Source organism: Erinaceus europaeus, chromosome 12 (genome assembly GCF_950295315.1).
Source record: "Erinaceus europaeus chromosome 12, mEriEur2.1, whole genome shotgun sequence".
Taxonomy (NCBI): domain Eukaryota; kingdom Metazoa; phylum Chordata; class Mammalia; order Eulipotyphla; family Erinaceidae; genus Erinaceus; species Erinaceus europaeus.
Genome location: NC_080173.1, coordinates 15,648,816 through 15,668,874, shown reverse-complemented (window position 1 = coordinate 15,668,874; position 20,059 = coordinate 15,648,816). Strand labels below are relative to the sequence as shown.

The 20,059-nt window shown below is 42.1% G+C and overlaps 1 protein-coding gene across 2 annotated transcripts in view; it reads left to right on the top strand.

Annotated features, from left to right (window-relative positions):
* GXYLT2 (glucoside xylosyltransferase 2) overlaps positions 1-20,059 on the top strand; it is a 104,575-nt gene that overhangs the window by 37,514 nt on the left and 47,002 nt on the right. For both annotated transcript variants that reach the window (XM_060202860.1, XM_060202861.1), the window contains exon 3: positions 3,243-3,374. In XM_060202860.1, the coding sequence (XP_060058843.1) occupies positions 3,243-3,374 (132 nt within the window). The remainder of the gene's footprint in view (positions 1-3,242; positions 3,375-20,059) is intronic.

Here is a 20,059-nt window from a genome sequence, read left to right as displayed (position 1 = left end):
TAGATCTTATGGGGAACCCACTATAGACACTTTTGAAATTTTGAATCACCCTGATGACTCTGTCCCGGGGTGGTACATTTCCTTGGGTCTCTACTAAACCACTGACGTTCACCTAACAAAGGAGAGACTAGCACTATGTTCAGATAAGGCAAGGCAGTTAGTGTGTCACCCTTTTCCATACAGTTTTTAGATTTAAAACTTTGACATAACTCACAGACCTTTTTTTTTTTTTTTTCCCCAGCATTAGTGTCTTCCTCTGTATCAAGAACCAGATGGTTCTTCCTGTTCCTTTAGAGTTTGAGATTAATCAAATCACCTGCTTATTTTCTCCTTGCACAGAAATTGTCTAGTTGGGGGCCCAGGCTGTGGTGCATCTGATTAAGTACACATAGTACTAAGTGCAAGGACCTGTGCTGTGCAGGGATCTGGGTTCAACCCCAGGTTCCACACCTGCAGGGGTGACACTTCACAAGGGGTGAAGCAGATCTGCAGCTGTCTATTTTTCTCTCTCCCTCTCTATCTCCCCCTCCTCTCTCAATTTCACTCTGTCCTGTCCAGTAAAAATGAAACAAAAACAAAACAAAAAAAATGGCTGACAGGAGCAGTAGGTTCATGGTACCAATACTGAGCCCCAGTAATAACTCTGGAGGCAAAGATTGATGGAGAGAGAGGAGGAGACTCTCTAGTCTATTTCTTCTTTGTCAGACATTTTGATAGACCTAATATAGTGGATCAACAGCAATGGGTTTCTGCTAAGCTCCAGGAGGTGCTGGTGTGGAAGGGCAGATCACCATCCTTCTCAAAACTGTCAGCACTGAAGCATTGTAAGAATATCTTGTGAGAACTTCAGGACTTTGCACTTGAAAATCCAATTTAAAAAAACATTTTATTCTTTTAAAGATTTTATTTACTTATTAATGATAGGAGGAGAGAAAGAATGAGACATCACTCTGGTACATGTGCTGCTGGGGATTGAACTCTGGACCTCATGCTCCGATACCTAATCCACTGCACCATCTCCTGGACCACATCATTTTATTTGTTTATTGGATAGACATAGACAGAGAGACATCTATACGGAAAGGGGAGACAGGGAGGGAGAAAGAGAGACACCTGCAGCACTGCTTCACCATTTATGAAGCCTTCCTGCTGTAGGTGGGGACCAGGGGCTTGAACCCAGGTTCTTGAGCATTGTAACATGTGCTCTCTACCAGGTGTGCCACTGCCCATCCCTGAAAATCTTATGTCCTATCTACTGTGTCACCTTCCAGGCCATTGGTCATTTGTTCATGACATGTGTACTAATTGGATAATGCCCTTCATAAATCACTTGTTAAACTATTTTGACAGATAATACTAATCATTCTTTTTATTTATTTTTTGCCTCCAGGGTTATTGCTGGAGATTGGTGCCTACACTATAAATCCACCGCTCCTAGAGGCCATTTTTAAGATTTTTTAAATTAATTAATTAATTATAGACAGGACACAAATTGAGAGGGAGGGGAGATAAAAAGGCAGAGATAGGGGGTCAGGTGGTAGCACAGTGAGTTAAGCGCACGTGGTGCAAAGCGCAAGGACCGGCTTAAGGATCCCGGTTCAAGCCCCCTGCTCCTCACCCCCAGGGGAGTCGCTTCACAGGCGGTGAAGCAGGTCTGCAGGTGTCTGTCTATCTCTCCCCCTCTCTGTCTTCTCCTCCTCTCTCCATTTCTCTCTGCCCTATCCAACAACTACCACATCAATAACAACAATAATAACTACAACAACTATGAAAAAAAAAAAAAAAGGCAACAAAAGGGGAAAAATGGCTTCCAGGAGCAGTGGATTCATGGTACAGGCACCGAGCCCCAGCAGTAACCCTGGAGGCAAATAAATAAATAAATAAATAAATAAATAACAAAGAAAGGCAGAGAGAAAGATAGACACCCGAAGACCTGCTTCACCTTTTGTGATGCATCCCCTCTGCAGGTGGGGAGCCGAGGGCTCAAACCAGGATCCTTGCGTGGGTCCTTGCGCTTTGTATTATGTGCGCTTAACCCAGTGAGCCACTACCCAACCCCCAATACTACTCTTTGTCATTCTGAAATTTCTCTCCCAAATATTGATCTCAAAATTTCAAAGTGTCTCAATGGTCAGGGAACTAGCCCAGTGGGTCAAGGTCAGACTTTCATGCCTGAGGTTCCTACTTTGATCCCTGATGCTGCATGTGCCTAAGTGTTGCTGGGATTGTTTCTGTCTTATGTGAAACTCTTTCTTGCTCATGTGTAATAAGTTTCAAAATAAATTAACATATCTTTTTAAAAATCTTTTGAACCGGGGGCAAGGTGGTGGTGCACCTAGTTGAGTAAACATGTTACAGTGCACAAGGAAGACAAACGCTAGAAGAAGAAGTGCACAAGGACCAAAATTCAAGCCCCTGTTCCCCACCTGCAGGAAAGTGGTGCAAGAGTCTGTCTCTCTTCCTCACTATCTTCCCCATCCAACTCGATTTCTCTCTATCTCTATCATATAAACATAAAACATTTTTTTTAATTTATATTTATTTATTTTCCCTTTTGTTGCCCTTGTTTTTTTTTATTGTTGTGGTAGTTGTTGTTATTGACGTCATTGTTGTTAGATAGGACAGAGAGAAATGGAGAGAGGAGGGAAAGACAGAGAGGGAGAGAGAAAGACAGACACCTGCAGACCTGCTTCACCGCCTGTGAAGCGACTCCCCTGCAGGTGGGGAGCCGGGGCCTCGAACCGAGATCCTTAAGCCGGTCCTTGTGCTTCGCACCATGTGCGCTTAACCCACTGTGCTACACCGACTCCCAATATAAAACATTTTAAAAATAAAACTCCTTTCAACTGGAGCTGCACAAATAGCAAGGCAGGTGTTCTGTTGATAAGCTATTTCTTTAGCCTCGTTTTAATTTTATAAGCTAGATTTTGGTGCAAGTCCTTATACCTTCATCCTCTAGGACTTGTTGTCCTCAATTTTCAAGTTGCTCCCATGAAAATTGGTTTAGATTTATGTGCCTCTTATAGAGCGTATATGCCCATTTTCAAGCACTCTTGACAACTCAGGATGTTATTGTCTTAAACCCTAGCCATGATCTTTCATCCAGTGAGCATCAGCCATGGTAATAAAATCTGACTCCCTGTGTAAATTGCCTGAGTGATTTCTTCTTGGACATCTTAGAGTCTTGAGATATTGCCATATTTCTGGGTCTAATTACCTCCCCACCCTTCCCTATTTTTCAGTTACGACAGTGGCCTGACTCATATACAAAGAAGTTTGAGCACAGAATCTACCCCATCACATTTTCAGTTGGAAATCCCCAGGAATGGAAGAAATTGTTTAAGCCTTGTGCTGCCCAGAGACTCTTTCTCCCGGTAGGAACACCTGCTTTTCATGAGATGCTGCTTGGGAAAGGATTGCACTTGGACACATGGGGAAATTGACTGGGTGTGTTTAGAGACAGTGTACTTACAACTGAAAATGTGTTTTCCTTGCATTCTGTGATTGATACTCTTAGGATGCAGGGTGTAGTGGCCAGGGAGGTGGTGCAGTGGGTAGAACACAGACTTGTTCCTGAGATCTAAGTTTCTGCTTCTTCTGCTTTTTTTTTTTTAATTTTATATCTTTTATTTTTTAACTATTTTCATTTATTTATTGGATAGAAACAGCTAGAAATTGAGAGGGGAGGGGGAGATAGAAAGAAAGACAGATATCAGCAGCCCTGCTTCACCATTTGTGAAGCTTTCCCCCTGCAGGTGGGGACCAGGGACTTGAACCCAGGTCCTTGTGCACTGTAGTGTGTGTGTGTATGTGTGTGTGTGTGTGTGTGTGTTTAATCAGGTGCACCACTGACTAACCATTTTTCTTCTCCTCCTCCTTCTTCTCCTCCTCCTTCTTCTCCTCCTTTCTCTTCCTCCTCCTTCTCTTTCTCCTCCTCCTCCTTCTCTTTATCTTCCTCCTCTTCTTTCTCCTCTTCTTCCTCTCTTTCTCCTCCTCCTCCATTTTCTCCTTCTTTTTTCAAGGCTCCCCCCCCCCCCCAGCACTGCTCAGCTCTGACTTAAAGTGCTGTGGAGGACTGAACCTGGGACTTTGGAGCCTCTGGCATGAGAGTCTCTCTTTTTATTTATTTATTTTCCCTTTTGTTGCCCTTTTTTTGTTGTTGTTGTTGTTGTAGTTATTATTGATGTTATTATTGATGTCATCATTGTTGGATAGGACAGAGAGAAATGAAGAGAGGAGAGGAAGACAGAGAGGGGGAGAGAAAGACAGACACCTGCAGACCTGCTTCACTGCCTGTGAAGCGACTCCCTGGGTGTGGGGAGCTGGGACTAGAACCGGGATCCTTACTCCGGTCTTTGCGCTTCCTTAGGCTTCGAGCTACGGGCGCTTATTCCGCGGTGCTACTGCCCAACACCCGAGAGTCTCTTTTCATAACTATTACATTATCTATCCCTGCCCTTCTTCTTTTTTCTCCTAGATTTATTTATTTATAAGAGAGAGGGAGAGAAACCCAGAGAATCTCCTGAGCACAGGTTTCTGCTTATCTCTGTCTCGGGGGGAAAGCCCAGGTTGTTGCTGGAAAATTATCTCTCTACCCTCTCCAGAAAGTACTAGCAGCTCAGTGAAACACATTTGAATTTTCTTTGACCTTGAATTGGGACCTGAGGTGCCACTGTTAAAAAAAACCCAAAAAACCGGGAGTCGGGTTAAGCGCACGTGGTGCGAAGCACAAGCACCAGCATAAGGATTTGGGTTCAAGCCCCCGGCTCCCCACCTGCAGGGAAGTCTCTTCACAGGCGGTGAAGCAGGTCTGCAGGTGTCTCTCTTTTTCTCCCCCTCTTTCTTCCCCTCCTCTCTCCATTTCTCTCTGTCCTAGCCAACAACGGCGACATCAATAACAACAGCTGCAACAACAATAAAACAAGGGCAACAAATGGGAAAATAAATAAATATATTTTTTAAAAAACCAACCTACCTCATGATGATTTCCATTCATCTCCAGTTAAGTAAACAGTCCATCTTAACTGACAAATAGGTTCTGACATTTCTTAATCTGCTTTTGATAATGGAAACTTGCCCTCCGTAAAAAGAATCAAGTAGGGAGTCGGGCTGTAGCGCAGCGGGTTAAGTGCAGGTGGCGCAAAGCACAAGGACAGGCATAAGGATTCCGGTTCGAACCCCGGCTCCCCACCTGCAGGGGAGTCGCTTCACAGGCGGTGAAGCAGGTCTGCAGGTGTCTATCTTTCTCTCCTCCTCTCTGTCTTCCCCTCCTCTCTCCATTTCTCTCTGTCCTATCCAACAACAACAACAACAACAATAATAACTACAACAATAAAACAACAAAGGCAACAAAAGGGAATAAATAAACTAAATAAATTTTTTAAAAAATTTTAAAAAAAGTTTAAAAAAAAAAGAATCAAGTATGTGGTTGACAGGACCTTTGCCTTCTCTAAATGGTTTATCATAGCAGCTGTTTTAAACATGGCATTTGGGGGCCTCTGTTGGATGTACAGATCCTCGGGGTCATTTGAAATAGAATCTAGGTGACTCTGTCCTTGAAATTCATCACTGTATATGCCCATCAGGTGTGCTTCTAGGGCAGCACAGAGACCATGGAGGTCCTTAAATGCAGCCATTCTAGCAGGTGACTGGCCAACTGACTGTATTACCCAATTGCTAAGTGAATATCACCTACTCCAAAACCTTTCTGGCGTAAGACTTTACTGTCAGGATAAGATCAAATTACAAGGGAGTTGGGCGGTAGCACAGCGGGTTAAGCGCACATGGCACAAGCGCAAGGACCGGCTTAAGGATCTCGGTTCAAGCCCCCTGCTCTCCACCTGCAGGGGAGTTAATTCACAGGCGGTGAAGCAGGTTTGCAAGTGTCTGTCTTTCTCTCCCCCTCTCTGTCTTTCCCTCCTCTCTCCATTTCTCTCTGTCCTATACAACAATGATGACATCAAAAATAACTACAACAATAAAACAAGGACACCAAAAGGGAATAAATAAATAAATATTTGAAAAATTAAAAAAAAAAAAAGATCAAAGTATAAGTCCATGCAACTCAAGCCTATTAGATTTGCAGGTTCACTTGGTGAAATTCAGATCCCACCAATCAAAGATCTGTGAGGTCCTCAAGTAAGTGGGTGTTTACTTTTCTTCTTTTTAAAAAAATTTATTTTCCCGTGGTCCGGGAGGTGGCGCAGTAGCTAAGGCACTAGACTCTCAAGCATGAGATCCCGAGTTCGATCCCCGGCAGCACATGTACCAGAGTGATGGCTGGTTCTTTCTCTCTCCTCCTATCTTTCTCATGAATGAATAAATAAATAATTAAAAATAAAATAAAATAAAATTTATTTCCCTTTTGTTGCCCTTGTTGTTTTTTATTGTTGTTGTAGTTATTGTTGTTGATGTCATCATTGTTAGATAGGATAGAGAGAAATGGAGAGAGAAGGGGAAGACGGGGAGAGAAAGAGAGACACCTGCAGACCTGCTTCACCGCCTGTGTAGCGACTCCCCAGCAGGTGGGGAGCCGGGGGCTCGAACTGGGATCCTTCCGCTGGTCCTTGCACTTTGCTCCACATGCACTTAACCCACTGCACTACCGCCCAACTCCCACTTTTCTTCTTTTTCAAAAATATCTTTTAATTTACTTTTTATTAACTTTATTTATTAGATAGTGACAGCCATAAATAGAGAGGGAGGAGGGAAATAGAGAGGGAGAGAGACAGAGACAACCGCAGCACTGCTTCGCCACTTGAGAAGCTTTCCCCCTGCAGGTGGGGACTTGAACCCAGGTCCTTGCCCAGTGTAGCATGTGCACTCAATCAGGTGCACCACTACCTGGCTCCAGTGTTTACTTTTCTTTATTTCTTTAAGTAATTTTTTTATTATTGTTGTTATTCATGTCGTTGTTGTTGGATAGGACAGAGAGAAATGGAGAGAGGAGGGGAAGACAGAGAGGGGGAGAGAAAGACAGATACCTGCAGACCTGCTTCACCACCTGTGAAGTGACTCCCCTGCAGATGGGGAGCCGGGGGCTCGAACCGGGATCCTTACACAGGTCCTCACGCTTTGGGCCACCTGTGCTTAACCCGCTGTGCTATCATCCGACTCCCCAGTGTTTACTTTTCTATAGCTGTGTCTTAATGGTTCTGAGATCAGGAACACTATTAGTTTGAATCAAACTGCATGTGACTATCTGGGATGCATACTGCCTTCATATGATTCAGAGACTTAAGTATTTAAAACAATATGCCAAATATAAAAATATATATATCAACTGTACTGGAGAGATAGCGTAGTGGTTATGCAAAAAGACTTTCATGCCCAAAGCACCAAAGGTCCCAGGTTCAATCCCCAGCACTGCCATCAGCCAGAGCTAAGCAGTGCTCTGGCAAATTAATTAATAATTAATTAATAATCAACTCTATTCATTATAATTGATACTAAAGAACTTTTCCCTTTTTTCAATAAAGACCAGAAAGATCTACTCATTTGATTGAAAGTCATAAGATTTTATGACTACATAAATAGCTACACATATAGGTATATAATCTCCTGTTTAATTACAAAGACATCACTATATTTCTGTGGGCATCCTAGGGATATTTCAAATATGACAAAGATCAGTGGACTGCAAAGTCTTTAGCAACTTCTTTGGCAGTGACATTCAATAGAGTAATGTGAGACAGACTAGGTACTGCCCAGCCTCGTGGGGGGAGTGTTTTAAACCATATTTTACTAAATCCTGAGATCAAAATAATGTCTGATAGCTTCCTTGCTCCCCAACAACTGCCATCTGCAGCCACATTCAAGGAAGGAATTAGGAAAGAATATTACCATGCTCCGGGAGGTGGCGTAGTGGATAAGGCATTGGACCCTCAAGCATGAGGTCCTGAGTTTGATCTCCAACAGCACATGTACCAGAGTGATGTCTGGCTCTTTCTCTCTTCCTATCTTTCTCATTAATTAATAAATAAAATCTTTAAAAAGTAATATTAAGGGAGCCAGGCAGTAGCGCCGAGGGCTAAGTGCATATGGTGGGAAGTGCAAGGATTGGCTTAAGGATTCTGGTTCTAGCCTCTGGCTCCCCACCTTCAGGGGGGTTGCTTCATAGGTGGTGAAGCAGGTGTGCAGGTGTCAAAAATAATAAGAAGAAGGAGAAGTAGAAGAAGAATATCTAGATGGCAGGGAAATATGCTGGAATTCAAGGAGACTTGAGCCAAGATCGATGAAAGGAGAAAGGAGTGTATTTTGTATGGACCGAGAGTTGATCACTCTGAGAACTCTGGTGTGAATGAGGGTGGTAACATTATCTTTATACCTTGACTGGAAGCAAGCTAAATTAGCTTCAGGTTACAGAAGCAATATGGGCAATTATGGTGGTTAGGTATTCTTAGGGAATCTTGTTTTCCAGGAATGAGGGAATGGGGGAATCTTGTCCTTCAGGAACAGGAATGAGGGAGTGAGCAAGCTTACTGGAATTGCCCAGAGCTAAAATTTTCTCAGTTCTCTCTAGCTTCCTTCTCATAGAGAGACTGGATGAAGTTGCCGTTAGTTGTGAGCAGTAAATTTGTCTTGAGTCTTCTGACTATTTCCAAAAATATGTCCCATTTTTTTAATATTTCAGAGGAAGACCATGCCAAATAAATAAAAATCTTAAGGCAGAGGAGATAGCATAATGGTTATGCAAAATGACTTGCATGCCCGAGGCATCAAAGCTTCTGCACCAACCACAGCCAGAGTTAACCAGTGCTCTGGTGAAAAGATAATAATAATAAAAGAAAAAAATAACACCTATGGACATCTAATCTTTGACAAATCTTTCCCCAGACTATTAAATGGGGAAAGCAGAGTCTCTTCAACAAATGGTGTTGGAAACAATGGGTTGAAACATGCAGAAGAATGAAACTGAACCACTGTATTTCACCAAATACAAAAGTAAATTCCAAGTGGATCAAGGACTTGGATGTTAGACCACAAACTGTCAGATACTTAGAGGAAAATATTGGCAGAACTCTTTTCCGCATAAATTTTAAAGATATCTTCAATGAAACGAATCCAATTACAAAGAAGACTAAGGCAAGTATAAGCCTATGGGACTACATCAAATTAAAAAGCTTCTTCACAGCAAAAGAAACCACTACCCAAACCAAGAAACCCCTCACAGAATGGGAGAAGATCTTTACATGCCATACATCAGACAAGAATTTAATAACCACCATATATAAAGAGCTTGCCAGACTCAACAACAAGACAACAAATAACCCCATCCAAAAATGGGGGGAGGACATGGACAGACTATTCACCACAGAAGAGATCTGAAAGGCTGAGAAACACATGAAAACATGCTCCAAGTCTCTGACTGTCAGAGAAATGCAAATCAAGACAACAATGAGATATCACTTCACTCCTGTGAGAATGTCATACATCAGAAAAGGTAACAGCAGCAAATGCTGGAGAGGGTGTGGGGTCAAAGGAACCCTCCTGCACTGCTGGTGGGAATGTCAATTGGTCCAACCTCTGTGGAGAGCAGTCTGGAGAACTCTCAGAAGGCTAGAAATGGACCTACCCTATGACCCTGCAATTCCCCTCCTGGGAATTCCCCTCCTAAGGAACTCAACACATCCATTCAAAAATATCTGTGTACACATATGTTCTTGGCAGCACAATTTGTAATAGCCAAAACCTGGAAGCAACCCAGGTGTCCAACAACAGATGAGTGGCTGAGCAAGTTGTGGTGTATATATACACAATGGAATACTACTCAGCTGTAAAAAAAATGGTGACTTCACCGTTTTCAGCTGATCTTGGATGGACCTTGAAAAATTCATGTTAAGTGAAATAAGTAAGAAAAGAAGGATGAATATGGGATGATCTCACTCTCAGGCAGAAGTTGAAAATCAAGATCAGAAGGAAAAAAAAAACACACAAGTAGAACCTGAAATGGAACTGGCGTATCGCACCAAAGTAAAAGACTCTGGGGTGGGGGTGGGTGGGTGGGGAGAATACAGGTCCAAGAAGGATGACAGAGGACCTAGTGGGGGTTGTATTGTTATATGGAAACTGGGGAATGTTATGCATGTACAAACTATTGTATTTACTGTTGAATGTAAAACATTAATTCCCCAATAAAGAAAGAAAAAAAAGAAAAAATAGTCTTAAACTGCTAGATTTTTATTGTCATATCTAGGACAGCAACATGTGATCTGCACTTTTCTCCACTGGTAGTTTTCTTTTTCTTTTTTTGCCTCCAGGGTTATCGCTGGGGTTGGGTGCTTGCACTACAAATCCATTGCTCCTAGAGGCCATTTTTTCCCTTTTTGTTGCCCTTGTTTATTGTTGTTGTTATTATTGTTGTTGTTATTGCTGTTGTTGTTGGATAGGACAGAGAAAATTGGAGAGAGGAGGGGAAGACAGAGGGGGAGAGATAGATAGACACCTGCAGACCTGCTTCACCGCTTTCGAAGAGACCACCCTGCAGGTGGGGAGCCGGGGCTCGAACTGGGATCCTTAGGCCGGTCTTTGCGCATTGCACCATGTGCTCTTAACCTGCTGCGTTACCGCCTGACCCCCAATGTCTACATATTTTATCAAACATCAAAAAGCCAGAAATTGTCAGGGTGAGATTAACCACCAAAAAGATAAATCAGAACTGGGAAATAACATAATGCTTATTCAAAAACTTCCATGCCTGAGCCGCCAAAGGTCCCAGGCTCACTCCTCAGAACCACCGTAAGTCTCAGAGCTGAGCAGTGCTGTGGTAATAAATAAATCAATAAAGTCATATGTAAATGACCGTGAAGGGCCTATCTGTTGAGCATAGTTTCCACAGCCTTTATCATTTGCTCACTTATTACTAGTTCTGACAGCGGTAGCGCAGCGTGTTAAGCGCACGTGGAGCTAAGCACAAGAACTGGCTTAAGCATTCAGGTTCAAGTCCCCGGCTCCCCACCTGCAGGGAAGGCCCTTCACAGGTGGTGAAACAGGTCTGCAGCTGTCTATATTTCTCTCCCCCCTCTCTGTCTTCCCCTCCTCTCTCCATTTCTCTCTGTCCTGTCCAACAACAATGACATCAATAACAACAACAATAATAACTACAATAAAAAACAAGGACAACAAAAGTGAATGAATAAATATTTTTTAATTTAATAAAATAATAAAAAGATCTGACAATCAGGATATTGGTTACAATTCTTGGTTACACATGAGAGTAACTCAGCTACAGCTGCGAAGGAAGTTTACTGACTTATCTGACTGTGAAGTTCATGTGACAGGGCTGATTCCAAGCATAGTGAGACCCCAGGGCTACCACAGCCTCATCAACTCCCCCCCTCGGATGTTTTGCAAAACAGGATAATGGCTTGAGGTGCCTGGCACCCGAATTCTAGACACTCAGCTACTGCAGCAGAAAAAACACAGCAGTGTGGCAGCCTCCAGAATGATGGCACGAGGAATCAACACAGTGGAATCACTCCCTGGTGAAACAGACCTAGCTAGTAAAAATGATTTCTGCAACAACTTTCTAGAGGCTTTGGGAATTTGTTCTAAGACCTACACAAATTTAAAAAAAAAAAAAAAATTTCTTATTAAAAAAAAAAAAAAATCTAAGACTTGGTAAGAATGAATGACTCTGACATTTGAACTATGACCTACTCCCACTCTCGCCCCTTTCAACTCAGCATAATGCAAACTCAACTCCAGACAATTAGGTCACGAACAAAGGGATCCTTTTCTCCACAGCTCCCAGTTGAGGGATATGGTATTTCCTTGGGAGGGGCAGGCCATCAGCATTTCTCCCCTCATCTGTTGCAGAGCCTAAGTTACAGGCAAGTATGGCCATAGGATCAGGGACTCTCTTAATTAAGAGGAAATTAATAGCTTCAAGAGGGAAATCAGCTTAACTATAGGCCAGTTCTGCAAGAGAGAACTAGAGAGAGAGAAGGAGGGGGGAAAAAAAAAAAAGCCTTTACTTGCACCAGAATAAAGTTCAAAGGCTGGCTTTAAAAATTCTTGCAGGGGCCAGGCCATGGTGCACCGGATTAAGTGCACATAGTGCGAAGTGCAAGGACCCCGTGCAAGGATCTTGGTTCGAGCCCCCAGCTCCCCACCTGCAGGAGGGCCGCTTCACAAGCATTGAAGCTGGTCTGTAGGTGTCTCTCTATCTTCCCCTCCCCTCTCAATTTTTTTTCTGTCCCATCCAGTAAAGAAAAAATAAGGGGGGGATACCCTTGAAAGTAGGTATGAATTTAATAGCTAGATTAGATCAGACTAATTAATGGAATGAGGCTATCATGACACTAAATAAGCCCGTTAACAACATCAAGAAGCCCTGTAGATTGTGAGAGAGAGAAAATCAGTATCAGAGTTGCTATCATGTATTATGTAAAACATGCTGTAATACAGTATCATGCTACAATATATTAATGTGCTACCACATGTTATCACAAGTTTCAAAATGTATGTTGTACAAAGAAACAGGAAAGTGTAACATATGCATAGAACAAAATATAGACAAAAAATGACAATGTCTGATAAAATAGAGAATATTGGTAAAGACATAAATATATAAAGCTAACTAAAATAAAAAATATTAGAGGGGCTCACAGTAGATTTGATGGAAGTGAAAAATAATCAAATTTGAAGATTAATCTAAAAAGATTATATTCTCTGACTAGGGACACAGCATAATGGTTATGCAAAAGACTTTCATGCCTGAGGCTGTGAAGTCCCAGATTCAGTCCCCAGCATCACCACAAACCAGAGCTGAGCAGTGCTCTGAAAAAGAGAGAGAAGAGAAGAAGAAAGAGGAAGTAAAGAATAATTACTAGAAGAAATAATGCTAGAACTTGTACATTTGATAGAAAAAAAACAGTCTCTACATCAAAGGAGCTCAGCATCTCTCTTATAAAATAATAATAGAAGAACTTGCTCAATAAACTACAAGCAAAATAAACCAAAGAAATTCACATGGATGTAGTTGGCTGAGTGCACGTGTTACCATGCACAAGGACCCAGGTTCAAGCCCCTGCTCCCTGCCAGCAGAAGGACATTTCACAATCTGTGAAGCAGGTCTGCAAGTGTCTTATCTTTCTCCCTCCCCTCTCAGTTGCCATCTGTCTTGTTAAAGAAAAAGGAAAGAAATGCACACAGTATAAGTGTGACTATTATGAACTATATTATGGATATTATAACTTTATATTTTGTGATTTACAACATTAATATATGTGTGTGTATGGTAACACTCATAAAATGGAAAACTGTATAGGACTAATATTTATATATCCACTGGAATTGAGCTTGTGTAATTCTGAAATATATTCTGGTAAGGTGTATAAGATAAGCCCTAGATAGGGAGTTGGGCGGTAGCACAGTGGGTTAAGTGCATGTGGCGCAAAGCCCAAGGACCGGAGTAAGGATCCCATTTCCAGCCCCTGGCTCCCCACCTGCAGGGGAGTCGCTTCACAAGTGGTGAAGCAGGTCTGCAGGTATCTGTCTTTCTCTCCCCATCTATGTCATCCCCTCCTCTCTCCATTTCTCTCTGTTCTATCCAACAATGATGACATCAATAACAACAACAATAACTATAAGAATAAAACAACAAGGGCAACCAAAGGGAATAAATTTAAAAAAAAAAGGAAAGAAAATAAAGAAGGAAAGAAAATAGTAAAATGAAGAACATAAATTCAACTATATCAATAATAAACATTAAGTGAGAATAAATAAATCTAGCCAAGGGGACTGGGAAGTGGCTCAGTCAGTTGTGTGCCCAGCTCACTGTACGTGCATACTGGCTTTCAAGCCTTCAGTCCCCACTAGGGGGACACTTCATGAATGATAAAGCAGTGCTGCAGGTGTCTCTCCATCCACCTCCCTCTCTTTCAATTTCTCTCTGTCCTATCAAATAAAATAGAAAGAAAAAGGGGGGGTGAGGAAAAATGGCCACCAGGTGTGGCAGATTCATAGTGCAGGCACCAAACCCCAGCAATAACCCTGATGGCAGTTAAAAAAAAAACAAAACTGTTGGGAGTCAGGCTGTAGCGCAGCGGGTTAAGCGAAGGTGGCGCAAAGCACAAGGACCGGCATTAAGGATCCCGGTTCGAGCCCCAGCTCCCCACCTGCAGGGGAGTCGCTTCACAGGCGGTGCAGCAGGTCTGCAGGTGTCTGTCTTTCTCTCCTACTCTCTGTCTTCCCCTCCTCTCTCCATTTCTCTCTGTCCTATGCAACAATGACAACAACAATAATAACTACAACAATAAAACAACAAGGGCAACAAAGGAAATAAATAAATAAATAATAAATAATATATAAAAATAAAAAGAGTTTACACTCTTAAAAAAAAAAAAACTGTTATTAGGGGGCCAGATGGTGGCACACCTAGTTGAGTGCACATGTTACAATGTGCAAAGACCTGGGTTTGAGCCTCCAGTCTCCACCTGCAGGGGGAAAGCTTCACAAGCGGTGATGCAGGTGTCTCTCTGTCTCTCTCCCTCTCTATCTCCCCGTTCCCTCTTGATTTTTGGCTGTCTCTATGCAATAAATAAAGATAACTAAAAAATTGTAAATAAAAATTTAAAAAACTGTTACTAGAGATAAACAGGGGAAACTTTATAGCAATAAAAATGTTAACCTACAAAAACAGAAAAATTTATGAAATGGGAGGTGGTGCAGTGGCTAAGTTAGCACTAGACTCTCAAGCATGAGGTCCCAAGTTCTATCCCTGGCAGCACATGTACCAGAGTGATGTCTGGTTCTTTCTCTCTCTCTCTCCTATCTTTCTAATAAATAAATAATCTTTTTTATAAGAAAATTTAAAAAAAACATAAAAATTATGAGCATTTGCACCTAACAGTAGAGCTCCAGAATATATTGCTAAGTGTCTTTTGCTAAGCAAAATATGTCAGATGGTGAAAGACTAAACTGTAAAGTTTTGTTTATGCTTCAGTTTTTAAGTCTTCTTCTTATTATTATCTTTTATTTATTGGATGGAGACAGCCAGAAATTGAGAGGGGAGGGGGAAATGGAGAGTCAGAGAGAGACACCTGCAGCCCTGCGTCACCACTCACAAAACTTTTCCCTTGCAGGTGGGGACCGGGGACTCAAACACAGGTTCTTGCACATTGTAACATGTGTGCTCAAGCAGATGTGCCACCACCCTGTTTTCTTCTTATTATTATTATTAATATTATTATTATTATATTTATTTTTTAACCAGAGCACTGTTCAACTCTGGCTTATGGTGTTGTGGGAGATTGAACCTGGGACTTTGGAGCCTCCGGCATGAGAGTCTGTTTGTATAACCATTATGCTATCTACCCTCCGCCTTGTTTTTTTTTTTTTTTTTTTTTTTTTTCACCAGAGCACTGCTCAACTTTGGCTTATTGTGGTACAGAATATTAAACCTGAGACTTTGGCGCCTCAGACATGAGAATCTCTTTGCATAACCGTTATGCTATCTATCCCTGCCTCATCATTTTGTTTATATATAGCATATAAAGAAAAAAATACTTGAAGTAAAGATTGACAGAACTACAGAAAAAGTAGGCAATCTAGCAACAGTGGGAGATTTCAGTATCCCATTTTCAGTAATGGATTACACAGGAAGCAGAATGTAAACGGGGCTGGGGAGGAGGGAGCGCGAGTGGTGGCACACACAGTACAAAGCACAAGGACCCGCTCAGAGATCCCGGGTCGAGCCCGCGCCTCCTGTTCTCTCCCCTCTCTGTCTTCCCCTCCTTTCTCACTTTCTTCCTGTCCTATCCAATGGGGGTGGGGGGAATGGCTGCCAGGAGCAATGGCTTCCTAGTGCAGGCACTGATCTCCAGCGACAACTGTGGAGGCAAAAAAAAAAAAAAAAAAATGAAACAAGGGAATAGAAGAGCTGAACACTAGAAATTAGAGTACGAGACATTTATAACTAAATGCATAAAAAGAACTGACAGAACTTGGGAGTCAGGCGTTAGAGCATCGGGTTAAGCGCAAGTGGCGCAAAGCGTAAGGACCAGCATAAGGATCCCGGTTAAAGCCCCCTTCTTCCCACCTGCAGGGGAGTCACGTCACAGGCGGTGAAGCAGGTCTGCAGGTGTCTATCTTTCTCTCCCCCCCTCTGTCGTCCCCTCCTCTCTCCATTTCTCTCTGTCCTATCCAACAACGACAACAATAATAACTACAACAATAAAACAAGGGCAACAAAAGGGAATAAATAAATATTAAAAAGAAAACTGACAGAACTTAGTACCCTTTATGATTAAAAAAAAATGCAACAACTAGGAATAAAAAGAAATTTCTTTTTTAACTTTTTAAAAATATCTTTATTTATTTATTGGATAAGGACAGACAGAAATTGAGGGGGAAGGGGAGATAAAGAGGGAGACAGACAGACACCTGCAGCCCTGCTTCACCACTCACAAAGCTTTCCCCATGCAGGTGGGGACCAGAGGCTTGAACCCAGGCCCTTGCGCATTGTAACATGTCCACTCAACCAAGTGCACCACCCCCACGCTCCAAAGGAACTTTCTTTACTGAAAAATAGACATCTATGATAAGTCCACAACTAAATCATGTTAATGGAAAACTTTTCCTCACAGTGGTATGTTATTCATTTGTAAAGAAAGATGAAATCAGGGTGGGGTGACAGCATAATGGTTATGAAAAAAAAAAAAAAAACATGCCTGAGGCTTTGAAGTCCCAGATAAAATACTGGGTGTTGGATGGTGGCACATCCAATAGAGTACAGTTGTTACCATGTACAAGGACCCGGGTTCAGGCTCCCCTGTTCCCACCTGCTGGGAGGAAGCTTCAAGAGTAATGCTGCAGGGTGTCTCTCTGTCTCTTTCCTTTTCTATTTCCCAACCCCCTCTTAATTTCTCTCCATCTATATGGAAAACAAATAAATATAATAAATGTTTAAAAATAAAATATAGGTGATCCGGGAGGTGGTGCAGTGGTAAAGCTCTGGACTCTGAAGCATGAGGTCCTGAGTTCGATCCCTGGCATCACATGTGCCAGAGTGATGTCTGATTCTCTCTCTCCTCCTATCTTTCTCATAAATAAATAAAATCTTTAAAAATAAATAAATAAAATAAAATATAGGAGGTCGGGCGGTAGCACAGCAGGTTAAGCGCAGGTGGTGCAAAGCACAAGGACTGGCTTAAGGATCCCAGTAGAGTCTCCAGCTCCCCACCTCCAGGGGAGTCACTTCACAGGCAGTGAAGCAGGTCTGCAGGTGTCTGTCTGTCTCTCCCCCCTCTGTCTTCCCCTCCTCTCTCCATTTTTCTCTGTCCTATCCAACAACGATGACATCAATAACAACAACAATAATAACTACAACAACAAGAAAAAATAAGGCAAAAAAGGGAAAATAAATAAATATTAAAAATAAAATATTTGGAAGTCGGGCGCTAGCGCATCGAGTTAAGCGCAGGCGGTGCAAAGCACAAGGACCTGCGGAAGGATCCGGGTTCGAGGTTTGAGCCCTGGCTCCCCACCTGCAGGGGAGTCGCTTCACAGGCGGTGAAGCAGGTCTGCAAGTGTATATCTTTCTCTCCCCCTCTCTGTCTTCCCCTCCTCTCTCCATTTCTCTCTGTCCTGTCTAACAACAACATCAATAACAACTACAACAATAAAACAACAAGGACAACAAAAGGGAATAAATAAATAAATATTTAAATAAAATAAATTTAAAAAGTAAAACAAAATATTAAAAAAGAAAGATAAAATCTCCCCATTATTCCAAAAAACAAAACTACAGATCAGCATCGCTCATAAACATAGATACAGGAATCCTCAAAATACTAACACATCAAATCTAAAAAAAAAAAAAAAAAGCATAGGAAGTCGGGTGATAGCACAAGTGGTGCAAAGGTCAAGGACCGGCGTAAGGATCCCAGTTCGAGCCCCGGCTCCCCATCTACAGGGGAGTCGTTTCATAGGCGGTGAAGCAGGTCTGTAGGTGTCTGTCTTTCTCTCCCCTTACTATCTCCCCTCCTCTCTCCATTTCTCTCCGTCCTAGCCAACAACAATAATAATAACTACAACAATAAAACAACAAGGACAACAAAAGGGAATAAATAAATAACTATAAAAAAACATAAAAAGAATTATATACCATAACTACATAGAATTTATCGCAAGTATGCAAGGCCAGCTCAGCGTTCATAAACCATTTAATGTAGTCCATTGCATCAACAGGGTAAATAAGAAAATTCTCATGACCTGACCGAAATATACAGAACAAGCATTTGACAAAATCCAACACCCATTCATAATAACACATAAAAATGAAATAAAATAAAAAGCCTTGTGAACTCGAAAGAGAAAACAGCTTTCTCTTGTGTCCTGGAAGGTGGTACAGTGGGTAAAGCATTAGACTCTAAAGCACGAGGTCCTGAGTTTTATCACTGGCATTGCAAACATATTCTGTGTTAACTGGATTTGACTTTCAAATAAAGCAACTCTTTCCATTTTAAATGAAGATCTCCAGTTCCCTGTGACCCCGTGATTATGTTTTCAACAGCTCTCCAGCAGACAGCAGACCCTCTGGTGAGGGACCATCTGACGGAGAAACTAGACTCTGCTTTAAATGACAGTTGCCATGGCTAACAGGGTATCTGCTGCTAACAAGGAAAGATAGTGTATACTTGCAGGCTGGGATTGCAACATCTGATAACAGGAGGGAGCAAGCCAAAAGGGATGGAAGCAGATGGAAGATCTGAGAGAGCCATTCTCTCAGCACAAGCCAAAGAAACCAGATCCTTTCAATAACTGCAAGGCCTGTGGAAAAACATCCTGCCAGCAGAGATAACAGGTGGCCACACAGCTGAGATGGTGAAATCAAAGACCAAATACAAGTCTGGGGAGCCAGAAACTGTGAAGAGCTACTGAACAGAGCCATCATTGATCTACCTGATTTAGAGGTACCCTGGAACTTCGTAAACTGATCAGAACAGTCTTTTTTTTTTTTTTTTTTTGACTCTAGGGTTATTGCTGGGGCTTAGTGCCTGCATTATGAATCCCCTGCTCCTGGCGGGTTTTTTTGTTTTTGTTTGTTTTTTTATAGGACAAAGAAATTTGGGGGGGGAGGCAGACACCTGCAGACCTGCTTGACCACTTGCAAAGCAAGCAGGTGGGGAGCTGGGGTTCTTGAACCGGGATCCTTGGGCCAGTCCTTGCGCTTCGTACTATGTGTGTTTAACCCGGTGTGCTACCACCGGCCCCCTGATCAGAAGATTCTACTCCCTTGAAAAGGGACGGAGAGACTGGCAAAATATTGGTAACTCGGCTCAAGCTGCACTGCACTGGAGGAAGTGTAGGTGCTGTGGTCTCTTTCATCTACTCTGCCTCTCTGTCTCTAACTAAAAAAGGGGGGTAGGGGGACATAGTTATGACATAAGTGCACTGGTCTTTGTTAAAGGCACAGAGAAATGAATATGCAAGTTATATGTAATTCCACAAGGGGGCGCAATAGAAGCAAAATATAAATTGACACATTTGTTTTCTTTTTCTTTTTTTTTTTATTTATTCCCTTTTGTTGCCCTTGTTGTTTTATTGTTGTTATTGATATGCGCCATCCCACGGAACCAAATAGCTTGAAAATCTCAAGGGGAAAAAAAAGTGATTGACCACGATTAAATCAAGACGTAAGACTTGTTTTTGTAGAAATTCCCTATGTGTTTACAAAAAAAAAAAAAAATCACTGCATCATACTACCAAAGGCTTTTGATTCTCTTCCCATCTTCAGATATTTTGACAATGTTGAAGAGAATATTTGAGAATATAGTCCTTAAAACAGAAGCCCCTTGTTCTTTGCACATTCAAATCAAAAGGGAAATATATCCCAAAGTAAGCAAGGAGAGGGGCTGAGGGCACAGCACAAAGGTTCATGCAGTAAGCTTTCACGCCTGAGGCTCCATGAGGCCTCAGGCTCAGTCTCCAGCACCACTAAACACTAGAGTTGAACAGTGCTCCGGTTTATTAACAATAAATAAATAGAAAATGTGGTGGTCTGGGAGGTGGCACAGTGGATAGGGCATTGGACTCTCAAGCATGAGGTCCTGAG